This window comes from Peromyscus californicus, unplaced genomic scaffold, assembly GCF_007827085.1.
Source record: "Peromyscus californicus insignis strain IS unplaced genomic scaffold, ASM782708v3 Scaffold_6__1_contigs__length_162567912, whole genome shotgun sequence".
NCBI lineage: Eukaryota > Metazoa > Chordata > Mammalia > Rodentia > Cricetidae > Peromyscus > Peromyscus californicus.
The window spans coordinates 85,661,870-85,677,213 of NW_026294584.1; the positions used below are offsets into that span (position 1 = coordinate 85,661,870).

Here is a 15,344-nt window from a genome sequence, read left to right on the forward strand (position 1 = left end):
GGGCCAGCTCTCTCACCTGGTGCAGGTGGCAAGGGGTGAGGGGAGGGAGGGCATGCTTTTTCTCGCCCATGCTACCACAAGGTAGATGAGCGGGTTGGGATCAGTCCTTCTGCTCTCATGACCCCCCTCCCCGCTCATCTGCACCCCTCACCAACAAGGTCAGCTCTATTGTGCTGCCCAGGCCAGATGCGGGGCCTGCTCTCCCTAGTGCTGCTTCCGGTGGGCGACAGTGCCAATTCTCCAACTCTCATGTTCTGGACATCTACTCTGCCTTCGATGGTGACAGGAGCCTCAGACATCAGTGAAGGTCCTGTCTTTGGCAGGGCTACCGACTCTCATGGCACAGCTCTCTCATGTGCCACATGCAGTGAGAAGCAGGGGATGGGGTATGTCATCTCTCCTTTACTCCCTCCACCGTATGGCAGAAGAAGGGTGGGGCCAGATCTCACCACAAGCACTAAAGTTAGCTTGACTATACTGCCTGGGCTAGGTGCAGGGTCCACTCTCCTGAGTGCTGCAGCTGGTGAGGGGCAGGATCTGCTCTCCCACTCTCCTGACTCCAGGACCAGCTTTTCCAGCTTGTAGTAGGTGGCAAGGGGTGAGGGGCGGTATCTCTCTCCTGCCTATGCCACTGAGTGACAGACTGTGGGGCTAGCTCTCCCACTCTCTCATATTCAGGGCCAGCTCACCTGCAACAGGGACAGCTCTACTGTGTTGCCCTGGGGTGGCACAGGGCCCCTCTCTTTGGAGCGGTGCAGTTCGTGAGAGGCAGGACTAACTGTATGTAGTCCCATCCTCACTGCTTTCGATTGTAACAGGAGCCAACGACATCAACACAGACCACAGCTGCAGCAGGGCCATGGACCAGACATGGTCACTGGCAGCAGCCCAGTTCCTGATGACACCATGGTCCTGAGTAGCAGCGTAGGTCACTTTGATTGGTATGATCCAACGGCAGCATGGCCCTTGAACTCCAACATGGTCCCAGGTGTGGGCTTAGATTCTGGACATCTATTCTGCCTTCGATGGTGACAGGAGCCTCAGACATCAGTGAAGGTCCTGTCTTTGGCAGGGCTACCGACCCAGACATGGCCCTGGCTGCAGCTCACACTGGTACAATGCCCTGTCCCTGGGTGGCAGCACGTTTTACTCAGGTCTGTATCGGCCCAACAGCAGCACAGCCCTTGGCACCAAGAAGGCCACAGATGGAGGCTCAGATCCTGGGAATTAGTGTGGACTTTGATATATGAGTATTTTGTCTGCATGTCTGTGCACCACATTTGTGCCTGCTGTTCTTGGATGCCAGAAGAGAGCACGGGATTCTTTCTCAAACTAGAGTTACAGATATCTGTGAGCTGCCATGTGGATGCTGGAAACTGAACCTATGTCCTCTGAAAGAGTAGGATGAGCTCTTAACTACCCGGCCCCAGGTTGTGAATTATTTTCTGTATCTTACAATAATGTATTTCATATTTTGATTCTTCTCAACAAAAGAAAACAATCAGGTTTCACAATATAGAAAAAAAAAGATTGTGGTGTGGTTCAGATTAGAAGGGGACATTGGGTCATTAGATGGCCTTGATTCCAATCATCATTAGGAGCAGGAAAGGCAGTGAGGGAGAATGACATGCAGATGGGCTCTGAAAGCCCAACTTTGAAGATGAATGGACTTCACCATGGGTAAGACATGCTTCTCCACCCACTCAACCTAAGGCCAATTCTGGGCCCACATGACTCCTTCACAGTCTGAGGAGTCACTCTCAGGAGACATATTCAGAGTGGTAAGCACCCAGTCCTCTACATTCCACTAGTTCAATCCTTATTGCAGAAGGATATTTGAAGTTAGGAACCCCACTTGAACTGTCAAAATCATGGTGTCCCACAGATAATAGGAATGTTTATGTAGTTAATGTAGTAAATGCTAGAGTCATTTAAATTAAAATTTCAAATTAAAATCAAGTCTTGGTGATTTTGGATAAGGAATCAACTGAAAGAAATCAGAGTGGTATTTTACTTAATATACACATAGAGAAATGCATAGCTTGGCTGGAGAGATGTCTCAGCCATTAAAGGCTAGGTTCACAACCAAAACTACAAGGTAAATGCATAGCAGTCATTACAACTTTAGGGGAAAATGCACTAGTCAATGATAACAGATATTTTTTTTAAATTATATGTGAGGGTTAATTTATTTTCATATGCTTTACTCATATTTTTAAAGTCAACAAGATACCACTTTTATTAAGCAAAAATATATTTGAGAAGATAAGTGAAAACACCAGTTACAGGAACAGTTTTTTTTATAAATCTGAATCCTGATTCCACAGAAACTAACAGAGATGGTAAAGTCTGAACATCTGAAAGCCATCATCAAGTATGCAGACAGCCCCCAAAAGCATGAATGCTTACCCAGAACTAACAATATCAGATCAGAATCCTGGATTCCTGTCAATCACACCCAGCTTTCCTTTCCCAACCTGGTGTGTGGAGAGAGTGCCAGATGTCCTGACAATGTCTTCACTGTGAAATACAAGGGGCTGGTGACACTGGGCTTTGTGGCTTTCTGGATACTCACCATCAAGTCCACACAGCATCACAACCCTTAACACAAGCTCTAGATTAGCAGAGTCATGAGCTTCTTTTGTAAGAAGCACTTCCCTTCTCCGTATCACCTGCCCTGGAGACACTGACAAGGGCACGTTTAGGAGAAAGTTATATTCAATGTGAGGGGAAGTCCTAAGTCTCAGCTTCCAGGGGTTAGACGAATAAAAAGTTCTCAGACCCTGATATCCAGTATTACTACAACTCAAGGGGCTGAGTGAAGCTCAGGGCTTCCCTCTCAAGACTGAAGTAAATTACAGTTTGACTGTGTCCAGAAGGCCCATGTAGCCTTGGTCTCCACAAGATGCTCAGCTTTGCTCCACATGCTCCTGTCCTAATAGACTGCCTCACCACATACTCATATAGAACCTTCTTCTCATGGAGCAGAACATCCAAAACTGAGCCAATATTATGCTCGTTATGTCCTTTTCTTCCAGTGATGGGAACAGTGATGCACACACAGGGCTGGCTTCATCCTTTCAATGCATTCAGAGCAAAATGTGCTGAAGTGATTGCAGGACTGAATACTGAAAAGGACACACACACACACACACACACACACACACACACACACACACACAGATACACACACGTACACACATGCTTACACACACGCACACACATACACACACACACACACACACACACACACACACACACACACACACACACTCCGTTGATGTTAGTGAGGTAAAGAATTTCAGCATTATTTTCCAGCTCTGTAGGGAATGTCACTGGCATATTGACATGGATTTGTTCCTGTATCCCATTGGTGCCACAGGCCACCGCCGCCAAAACTTTCACTATCTATTATCTTCATTTTTGAGTGTCCCGATGATTTCATTGTAGGGGTCTCTAACCTCCTTGTTTAAATTGGCTCCTGAGTATTTTATTTGTTTTGAAGTTGTGAATGGAATTGACCCCTGACTTCTTTCCTAGTAAGTTTGTTACTATTACACAGAAAAGCTGCTGACTGTTGTATCTTGACTTTATATCCTACCCTTTGTTTATATCCTGCTCTTTGCTGAAAGTATTTTCAGATCCAAGAGGACTTTGGTCGAGTGTGGAGAGTCTGTTGAGTTTAAGAACACATTATGTATACATGTTTGTAATCTGACGCTTTCATTTACTGTTTCTAGCTCTTTCATTTATTTCTCTTCCCTTGCCGCTGTGCTGAGACCTGGAGCAGTTCATGGAATTAGAGTGGGGGAGTGGGTTTGCAACCTTTTCTCATTCCCGATTTGAGAAACAACACTCTCCGTTTCCTCCACATGAACAGTTATGGTGATAGTTTGTCATTTGCCTTCTGTATTGTTTTCAGGAATGATCCTTCTGTTTGTGGTCCCTTCAGCGATTTTTGTCACAACTCTAGATGACTTTCTGCACTGACTGAGATGATTATGAAATTTCTGTTCTGAAGCAGTTTTGGTTGAGCTGAGGTTATTGGTTGTTTTTGTTTTGTTTTGTTTTGTTTTTGTTTCAATATAGGGCTCCTCTGCATAGCCTTTGCTGTCCTAGAACTCACTCTGTAGACCAGGCTGACCTTGCACTCACTGAGAATCGCCTGCCCCTACTTCCCCAAGTGCTGGGATTAAAGGCATGTTCCACACTGGCCTGCTGTTTTCTTTTTGGAACCAGCCTTTCATCCCTGGATTGAAACCAACATGATCATAGCACATAGTCCTCTTAATGTGTTCTTAGATTGGGCTTGCAGGGTTTTGGGAGGCTATTTTAATCAGGGACATTAGTCTCTGTCGTTTGTCCCTATGTCTTTGTGTTGTCATCCAGGTAATGCTGGCTTCACAGTGGTGGTGATTTTTCATTTTCTTGTGGTGTTTCTTCCTCCTGCATGGCTTGGAACAGTTCCAGGGGCATTAGCGTCAGCTCTTCATTAAAGGTCTGGCAGAATTTTCAGAGGACCCCTCCAGTTGTAAGCTTCACCCTTGAGAGTCATTTTATTGCCATGTCAATAGAGTGGCTTGCTATGGTTCTGTTGAAGTTGTTGACATCATTTAAATTTAATGTGATTATGTCATCTGTGTCTAGATATATATCCATTTCTTCAATTTTTCCATTTTGTGGGAGTATGAGATTTTAAAGTACTACCCAATGGTTGTCTGGATTTCATTTGAATGTGTTGCAAGCCCCTCCATTCTATCTCTGATTTTATTAATGTAGGTCTGCTTCTCTTGCTCTGGACTGTGGATTTATTCAAAGAACAAAGTCTTTGAATAATTTTTATGCAATGTTATTTTACTATCCATTTCATTAATTTCTGTCCTGATACTTACCATCTCTTGCCATAGACTGAATTTGGGTTTGGCTTAAATATTGCCTTAGACCTTGAGGCTCATCATTAGGTACTTAACTGAGATTTTTTCTGAATTTGGTCATTTTTTGTCATTATTTGAGGTCTTCTTGCTTTTTTAAGTAGGCATTTACAGCCATAATCTTTTCTCACCATGACTTAGATGCATCCTGAAGATGCTGGGAAGCTGTGCTGTCATTTTCATTTGATTCTAGGAATTGTTTTCTCACTGATTTCCTCAATAAATCAGTGGTAACTCAAGAGGATACTGTGTAGTCTCCAGTTACTTATGCAGTTTCTTCCTAAGAGATGTCATCAATTGGGGCACAAGGGAAGATATTATCTGCATATTGGAGGACATTAACTTGCTATTAAGAGAATTCAGAAAGGTCCTGTGACATTGTCTGTCCAAATAAGTGAGGACAGTCTTGGTACTCTTGAAGCAATATAGTTTAAGAGAGTTGGGTGGTTTGGTTTAAATGATTCCCAAAGTGAAAAAGATATTGGTAATCAGGATATAAAGATAAGCAGAAAAATACATCACTTAAATGAAGACTGGACCATTTGGTCCTGTCAGGGATTTTTGTTAATGAAGAATAGAGGTTGGGGGATTATAGGTGTGTAGGAACTATGGCCTGACTAATGAGGAGGAGGCGCTTTACTGACTTCCATTACTGAATAGTCTTTTGAACACCCAACATTAGGATTTTACAGGGACTGTTGCTTGATTTTGAGACCCTGTGACTTTAAGTAATCTACTGTGATTTCTAATCCTTCCTAAGATTATAATTTTAGAGGTTATTGTCTTTAATGAGGGAAAGAAATGGGGCTCTTTAGATGAATTTGAACTGGGATGATAGTGGAGGCACTGGAAATTGGAAGAAAGACTACCCTTGTAAGCAAAGGAAGCTGCCATGACTGCATCCAACTTGAAAAGGGGAACACTGGAGGCTAGACTATCTTTGGAGGCAAAATTCTCTGCATCCAGACCCCTCCCCACAAGTGGTCCAACAGGATGATTAGGTTCTCAGGCTCTCATCTTCAGGCATAACCCACGTTCTAGGCCTGGGTATTCCAGGATTTGTTCAGCCTGCCAGCTCTCCCTGTCTTCACCACCAGGGTGAGTTCCTCCGCCATTGCTCCACCTAGTTCACCCCTTGCAGTGATGAGCAAGGGGCTGGGCCAGTTCTCCTGCTTTCATGCCCTCAAGGTTGGTTCTCCCAGAACCTACATCTTCAGGACCAGCTCTACTGTGTTGTCTAGGCAAGGCTTAGGGACCACTCTCCTGAGTGCTGCAGCCAGTGAGGGGCAGGGCCAGCTCTCTTGCTCTTATGACCTCAGGTCCAGCTAGCTCTGCCACCTGCCACAAGCTGCCAGGGGCACCCCTGCCCACACCACCATATGGAAGATGAGGGGCAGGGCCAGATTTCCCATGCTCACGTTCTCAGGGTGGTTTATCAGTACTCCCACTTCCCATCAATAGAGTCAGCTCTACTGTGCTGCCCAGGCAAGGTATATAGTCCAATTTCCTGAGTGCTACAGGTGGTAAGGGAGAGGCTTCGCTCACTTGCCAGTATCACATGGAAGGGACAAGGAGGGAAGGGCATTTTTCTTTTGCCCTGTGATTTTTAAGGAAGGTACAGGGCTTCCTTCCCACAAGGCCTTGACCTATTGGAGTAGACTGAGATTTGATCCTGGCCTTTCTTTTTTTTTTTTTTTTTTTAAATTTATTTTAATTTATTTTGCAATACAATTCAGTTCTACATATCGGTCACGGATTCCCTTGTTCTCCCCCCTCCCGTCCCCCTCACCTTCCCCCCAACGCCCCCCCCCCCCATTCTCATCTCCTCCAGGGCAAAGCCTTCCCCACAGACTGAGGTCAACCTGGTAGACTCAGTCCAGGTAGGTCTAGTCCCCTCCTCCCAGGCCGAGCCAAACAATCCTGCATAGGCCCCAGGTTTCAAACAGCCAACTCATGCAATGAGCACAAGATCTGGTCCCACTGCCTGGATGCCTCCCAAACAGATCAAGTGATCCTGGCCTTTCTTAATCCATCTACTGTACAACTTTGAAAATGTTTATCTTACTGTTCCATGAAAAGACTGTCACGGCCCCATTATTGGTTTTCTTGGGAAATGGCCTCCTAGATTCCGGGGTTGGTTTCCTCTTCAGAAAAAAAAAAAACTGGTGAGATAGACCGTAGGATACAAGAAGGTCATCAGGCTACACGTTAGCAGCCTGGAAACAGCATGTTTTCCTATACTTACATTTGTCTGACCCAGGACTAACACTGTCTTTTCCTAGGTTATATCCACTAACAGGGCAGATTTTAGAAAGTTTCAGTATGTGGGTTAGGGTCAACTAAAAAAATCTCCTTAAGTCGAATTTAATCTGGATTTAAGTTTTTCAAGGAAAGAAGATTTGTATTTTAAAGAACAAAAGTTATCTTGACATTTCCTTTAAGTGGAAAGTAAAGGAATCAGGGACAAGTTGATTGTGGTCAACTAGTAGAGACTTCTACCTATTGTTTTCTTAGAGAGGGATTGATCCTCCACAGATGCAGTATTAGTGGAAGCTAGAAGGGCAGATTCCATATAACAGTGTCCATAGAGATTTAAATATTCCAAAGAAGCAAAAGAATTGTATATAGGGGACCGCAGATCATTTTCCATCCTCATGGTTGGATAGGTCTAGTTGGATGTTAGTAGTATAGTTGGTACTTCTCTTAGGAGGCCATTTCCTCTTTTTTTTCCAGCTTCTAGCCACAGCAAGCCACAGTACAGGAAAATACTAAGCACTTCTCCTTAGGGACTGAGGATCTAAGAAGTTCTAGTGTCTCAGTGCTCTAGAGAAGTCCACGCTGATGAGAACTCATTGCCCATCTGAAAAATTAAGAAGGTGTGAATTAGGTCTTCTCTCCCAATCCCATGTCTTGAAAGTTCCCTGATTTCACCCTGCCTCAAACAAGGTGGAATTTGAGGCCCAACATCTGATGTTGTCCTCTGTTCCCCATGTGCATTCTGTGTCACACTCACACTCACTCACATATTTTACACACCATACACAAAGGATGAAGAAAGAAAGAAAGGATGAAAGAAAAGAAAAGAGCGAGAAGACTTTGACCACAAATATAGAGATTGTTAAAATGATGAATATTTTTAAAGATAAAAGGTCAATCAATAAATCTTATATTAAAGACTCAATGTTGAGGATGGACACAAAGATAGAGACATTGGAATCAAAACAGAAAAGTAACTGCAGCACAGTCTTATGATTCTAAGTAACTGGAGCAGGTTGTCAATTGGAGAATGAAAACCCTGGGGTGAGAATGTAAGCCTGCATCTGAAAGATTTACTCACAATTTTAACTTTTCAAAGCTCTTTCTGCTTAGATGATGATCAACAAAGCTTCCATTAAGTTTACCATTGTCCTAAGGCAGAAAGAAGGGTTAGAAATTCTAAAGTAGACCTTAATAAATGGTAGATTAGATGTGAATAAGCCAGGTGAGCTGTTAAGAGCACTTCTTGCTCTTGCAGCTTGGTTTCCAGCACCCACATCAACTACCTCAAAACCTCCTGAAAGTTCTGCACCCTAGGATCTGATGCTATCTTCTGACAGATATATATACACCCACCATTCCCCACCCCAATTTAAAATAAACAAAATCATTAAAAATAAGAAATGGTAGGTCAGACTGGCAACATTGCTCAGCTGGTTACAGGAAAGGTGCTTCCAGCAAAGACTGATGACCCTGTGTTTGATTCCTAGACCCCACATGGTGGAAAGAAAGAATAACTTCTGCAGTTATCCTCTGACCTACTCTCTCTCTCTCTCTCTCTCTCTCTCTCTCTCTCTCTCTCTCTCTCTCTCTCTCTCTCACACACACACACACACACACACACAATAAATGTCTTTGGTTAAATTTTTCCCCAGTGAAGTAATTTGCATTTACTATCTCTGAAAACACATTAAAAAGGAAGAAACAGTAAATCTTAAGTGATAGGAAATTCAAAGGGGGAATATTGAAGGTGGGAGGGACTGGGCAGAGATGTGGTCAGGGAGACAGGGGAGAAAGAGAGAAAAATCATCCAAAGATAAATGTGTATTAATAAAAATTTAAATGAATAAGTAATAATTAAGAAACAATGATAAAGATCTATCTTTTGTTGGGAATTCAATAAATTATAAAGTATATGGGATGATACAATCATGCATATCAGTTTATAAAAGCTCATTTCATTGTTTAAGGTTTTTCCCCAAACAAGCCTAGAGCCCTGTATTGAGACTTTAGCCACTAACAGAGTGCTCAGAGACTGAGCTTCAGTGAGCAGCAACCCCAGGAGGTTTTTGTTTAGCTCTGGAGCACTGTGGGAGGAACCTCCTTACTCTGCTGACAGTGATAGATTGCAGCATCCTCAGCCTCCACAGGATGGATGGTGAGTGTGAAGTCTGTCCCAGACCCACTGCCACTGAACCTGGCAGGGACCCCAGATTCTGTATTGGATGCTGCATAGATGAGGAGTTTGGGGGGCTGTCCTGGTTTCTGTTGATACCAATGCAATAAATCTATACCATATTTATTGACACTTTCACTGGACTTGCAAGAGATGGTGACCTTTTGTCCCAGAGAGACAGCCAATGAAGCTGGAGACTGGGTCAGCACAATGTCCCCAGTGGAACCTGGAATCATAAACACATGAACCATGGTTAAATATGTTTAGAAACCTTCCCAATGGAGGAATTTTTCATTGTAAGAATACTTGTGGGCATCACTTTGAGAAAACAGAAAATCAAAGGCAATGGGAGATTTAAAACCAATTACAAATGCCTTAATTCTAATGATGAAGATACTAGAGACATGGAAAACCATGATGGCCACTGTGAATGCTCCCAACACTTCTCTGCACCCTCTCACCTGGAACTCCGAGCAGCAGCATGCATAGGAGGAGTGTGTTTGACTCCATCTCTGGGAGCTTGAAGAAAGGGTGCTTCTTAGGCTCTTGGCAGCTGCCCTTAAATAGCCTGGGCTGTTGTATAATGACTCAATATGCAAATCAGCCCAGAAAAGTGTGTGCTGGTGCTCAAAGGGACACCTGCTCCTGATTCACCCACTGGGAGTTGGTGTCAGCAGAAAACTTACCAGAGCATGGCAAGTGTGTCTTAAAGGTGCCTTGCAGCCTATTCTATTGAATCTTTACCCTCTCCTCTTTCTGAGGTGTGATACAGGGGAGTGAAGTATGGTTGTACTATGTAAAGAGTGTAAGTTATTTCAGGAACAACTTGCTCCTTCAAAATTGTACACACCCAATGAAAATATTATCTAAGAGGGAATGGAGAATAAAGACTGGAAGAAAATAATGTAATGAACTTTGGGCATATTTCCTTATTTAAAAAAATCTGTGTTTCAGTGTGTGATGTTGTGTGTGTATGTTTGTATGTTTGTGTCTGCTCTTGTTTGAGGGCCACCTCCTTGCCATGGGACATGGGTAGAGATAAGAGGCCAACCTTGGGTGTGACTGTTGCCTTGTGCCTCATCTAAGACAGGGTCTCTTGTTCACCACCTCTCATGAAAGGCTGCCTCCCCAGGGTCTTCTGGGGATTCTCCAGTCTCCATCTCTCATCTTGTCACAGCATCACTCTAAGTCAGTCATGTGGTGCAGCTGCATCTGGCTTTATGTGGTTCCCCAGATGTGAAGCAGGTCCTTAACTTATGTGGCAAGCACATTACACACAGAGCCACCCCAGCCCATTTTTAAAAATAAATGAAACACTGATAGGAAATTCTTCAGACTGAACATAAATAAAACTTCAGGAAATATAGGACTTCATAAATGAAGAAAAGAACTTTGTAAAGGAGATGGGCTCAGATTCCTGTAAAAATTCTTTTGTACAGTTCTTTAAAACATTCAAGATTGTTGAAAGAGAGGTATCTTGCATCTTGTCATGGTGATAAAAAGCTAATTAACAGAATTGTGGATTCTTCCTCAGAAACATTGTAAGACAGACAGATGGATAGACAGTTAGGCAGATATAGAAGTATTTCTTCCCATTCTGAGCCCTCACCCCTTTCTTGATTTACCTAGCCAGAAGGATGGATTTTCTAGCAAGATTTTAAGGATGGATTTTTCTAACAAATGACACAATAGTATTTTAATTAAATAAGACAATGAAAAAAAGTTATGTTAACGAGAAGAAGGAATAAGAGAGAAAGAAGAAGCCATGGAATAAGATGTGTAGGAAGGATGGAGTGAGGGAGTGAGGAGGGAGGGGAGGAAGGAGAGAAATGGGTGAGGGGGAGGGAGAGGAAAGAAGCAGAGGAGGAGGGGGAGGGAGTGAGAGGGAGTGAAGGGGAAGAGGGAGGAAGGAGGGGAAGAATGACAGATTGAGAGAGGGACCAAGGAAGGGAGGAAGAGAAAGGAAGAAAGAAAGAGAAGGGAAGAAAGGAAAGAAGTGAGGAAAGAAAGAGAAGAATGGACAATTCCCTACTCCTCAGCTCACACTCACTGTATCTTTTTCCGGGTCTCCGCTCTATTGAGTTGGCTCCTTTTATTTAATTGTGCACATTCACTGTACTGTTGCTCAGTGTGAACCAACTAGAGTTCAAAGATGAGAGAAACATGGCAATACAAGTACACATGTCATGAAATAAACAAGTTATTCTTCACATTTTGTCTTTATTTTTGAGGTGTGGGTGTGCTCATTTATAGTTCATTTTTGAATTCAAAACTAGAGTGTTGACCTATGGAAAGTAAGGTGATATTTCTTATTTATGTTCATAATAAAAACATTCCTATATAATACCATGTATAATATCCATGCAAAGGGCCATGTAATTTTTAAACAGCTCCCAATCACATAGTTCTTACTTTGAGGGTGGTTCAGTGGTGGTGGGAGACAATAATGAATATTTGTGATGTCATTCCTCTACTGCTTCCATGAGATTCTCCTGTTGTCTTTGTTCCTCTTGACTTCTTTTGCATTATGGCATCAAGAACCACTCTTCTGTCAGGCATGGTGATGTATTTCAGTAATCCAAACAGGTAGGAAGCTGAGGCAGGAGGATCTTAAGTTTTCAGGTAGCCCAGGATACAATGCCTGGGCTACACAGGTGACCAAATTTTCTGCCTCACCCCAAGCCCCACATCTTCATCTGTTTTTGTATATAGTTCTGTTAATATTTATTTTTATGCATACTGATTTCATTCTTGTTTTTATTGACTTATAACTTAACTTTCTATTCCTTAACATTGGTACTTTTCTTCAGTACAGCAGAACTACCCTCTCATCAGGAAAGCCAGTCAGTACCCTTTGCATGGATATTATACATGGTATAATATAGGAATGTTTTTATTATGAACATAAATAAGAAATATCACCTTACTTTCCATATTATAACAGGTCAACACTCTAGTTTTGAATTCAAAAAACAACTATAAATGAGCACACCTCAATGACAGAAAGAATGACAAGATGATAGAACAGAAGATGTAAGGGACAGGGATATAAGTAACTGTGTAGAAAGCAACACATATGCAAACAGGGATGATCACTGAGAAGTAGGTACTTGATCCCAGCCCTGAAAGAAGAGATTTGCCCATAAACAGCTCAGAGATGAGCCCTTTAAAATGCACAGGAGGCCTGATTACTGGGTACGGTGGAAGGATGGGCTGGGCTTTAGGAAGGAGGACAATGGAACTGATATATGAAAGCCTGACCTGATGCTAACATGCTGGAATTTGACCAAGAAGGATGAGGTTTATGTATAGTGCAAAGAGAACTCCTGGAATAATGGTCACAATTAGTTCATGTGAATACTATCTAGTGGATGTTGTGCTTTACACACAATGAAGAAAACTGTGTGGACACTGTTGTCATTTCTGTCCCAGTTGAACTGTTAGCTTTTTTACCTGTCATTTTCCTATTTTACAAAATGATATTAAGAATTGTAACCTTGCCTGTAATCCCAGCACTTGGGAGGCAGAGGTCAGCCTGGTCTACAAAGCAACTTCAAAAGTGCTGTTAGACAAATCAACCCTGTCTTGAAAATGAAAAAAAAAAAGAAAAGAAAAGAAATGTAATCTCTATACTGCATGATCCACAGCAGCTCCCAAATCGAGAGGTGATGGAGAAGTTGGAAAGACGGGGGTTAGAAGTGTTTTTTTTTTTTGTTAAATTAATATTCTTATTTGTATTTTTAAATTTTTTTAACTTCATATACAATAAGAGGTTTTATTTATGTGTGTGAGTATGTGCGTGTGTATTTTTTTTATACTTTTTATTTTCTAATTTAATTTAATTTTACATATCAGCCATGGATTCCCTTGTCCTCCCCCCCTCCCGCGCCTCCCCCACCCCGCCTTCCCCCCAGCCCACCCCCCATTCCCATCTCCTCCAGGGCAAAGACTCCTTTGGGGATTCAGTTCAACCTGGTAGATTCAGTCCAGGCAGGTCCAGTCCCCTCCTCCCAGGCTGAGTGAAGTGTCCCTGCATAAGCCCCAGGTTCCAAACAGCCAGCTCATGCAATGAGGACGGTTCCCAGTCCCACTGCCTGGATGCCTCCCAAACAGATCAAGCTAATCAACTGTCTCACTTATCTAGAGGGCCTGATCCAGTTGGGGTCTCCTCAGCTATTGGTTCATAGTTCATGTGTTTCCATTCGTTTGGCTATTTGTCCCTGTGCTTTTTCCAATCTTGGTCTCAACAATTCTTGCTCATACAAACCCTCCTCATTCTCGCCGATTGGACTCCTGGAGTTCCACCTGGGGCCTGGCCGTAGATCTCTGCATCCGGTTCCCTCAGTCATTGGATGAGATTTCTAGCTCGACAATTAGCGTGTTTGGCCCTCCTATCACCAGAGAAGGTCAGTTCAGGCTTGTGGAGGTATCTTTGTGGATTTCTGTGGACCTCTCTAGCACTTTGCTTCTTCCTATTCTCATGTGGTCTCCATTTATCATGGTCTCCTATTCCTTGTTCTCCCTCTCTGTTCTTGATCCAGTTGGGATCTCCCACTCCCCTAAGCTCTATTTCCCTCAAAGCTTGTCCTTCATTACACCCACTCACGTCCAGGTTGTTCATGTAGCTCTCATCCATTTCTCTGTCACTGGGCGATCCCTTGAAGTCAGGGATCGTGATGCCTCCAGAGGTTGTTTTATTGTACAGGATTCTTTTGGCTATCCTGGGTTTTTTGTTTTTCCAAATGAAGTTGAGTATTATTCTTTCTAGGTCTGTGAAGAATTGTGTTGGTATTTTGATGGGGATTGCATTGAATCTGTAGATTGCTTTTGGTAAGATTGCCATTTTTACTATGTTAGTCCTGCCTATCCATGAGCATGGGAGATCTTTCCATTTTCTGATGTCTTCTTCAATTTCTTTTTTCAGGGACTTAAAGTTCTTGTCATATAGGTCCTTCACTTGCTTGGTTAGTGTTACCCCAAGGTATTTTATATCATTTGTGGCTATTGTAAAGGGTGATGTATCTCTGATTTCCTTCTCAGCCTGTTTGTCATCCACCAGCAATTTATGAGTGTTCTTTTTACTCCACATCCTTGCCAGCATGAGCTATTAATCATTTTGTTGGTCTTAGCCATCAAATACCTCCCCTCAGAGCTCAGAGAACCCCTGCAGAAGAGGAGGATAAAGAGTGTAAGAGCCAGATGGGATAATGAACACCAAGAAATTGTATTGTCTAAATCAACAAGAGAAAAGCTCATATGAACTCACAGAGACTGAAGCAGCATGCACAGGGTCTGCACAGGTCTGCACTAGGTCCTTTATCTATATATTATAGCTTTCAATGTATTGTTTTTACGGGATTCCTGAGTGTGCAAATGAGTGGGTCTTGATTTTGTGCTTTTCCTTGGGCTCTTCTGTTATTTTGTCTTGTCAAACTTTGATGTGATAGTTTTTGTTTTATCTTATTATATTTCATTTTGTTATATTAAAAATGAATGAATAAAAACCTGTCTATTAGGGTAAATCTTAGCAACTGAACTGTCACTTACACACTCTGCAAGAGGGAAAATCAGTTTTCTCCAATATAATGACACTGGGTATATCAACCACTCCAGGACAGGTAGGAATATTTGACCAACATATAGAATTCCACATGTGTGTGTGTGTGTGTGTGTGTGTGTGTGTGTGTGTGTGTGTGTGTGTGTATGTGTGTGTGCTTCTATTTGGGTATACTCTTTTTCTATTTGGTGTGGTTTTATTTTATTTTCTTGGTTTTTGGGGGTTTTGTGGTTGTATTACTTTTGAATTTTGAGAAAAAACCTAAAGTTAGATGGGTAGGCAAGGGAGAGGATGTGGAAGGACTAGGGGGAGTGGAAGAATATGATAAAATATATTTGAATTTTCTAAAAAGACAGAGCAACTACCTGAATGTACCTAACCTATTCATAGGAACCCATAAAGTCTCAACTCAGAAAGTAAAATC

The 15,344-nt window shown here is 42.5% G+C and overlaps 1 gene segment (V, D, J or C); it reads right to left on the bottom strand.

Moving 5' to 3' along the window:
* Nucleotides 1-9,260: 9,260 nt before the first annotated feature.
* LOC128099684 (Ig kappa chain V-III region MOPC 63-like) lies at nt 9,261-9,880 on the bottom strand. The segment is given in 2 exon segments: nt 9,261-9,589; nt 9,825-9,880. Coding segments are annotated over 2 exon segments (378 nt in total).
* Between the last annotated feature and the right edge of the window lie 5,464 nt (nt 9,881-15,344).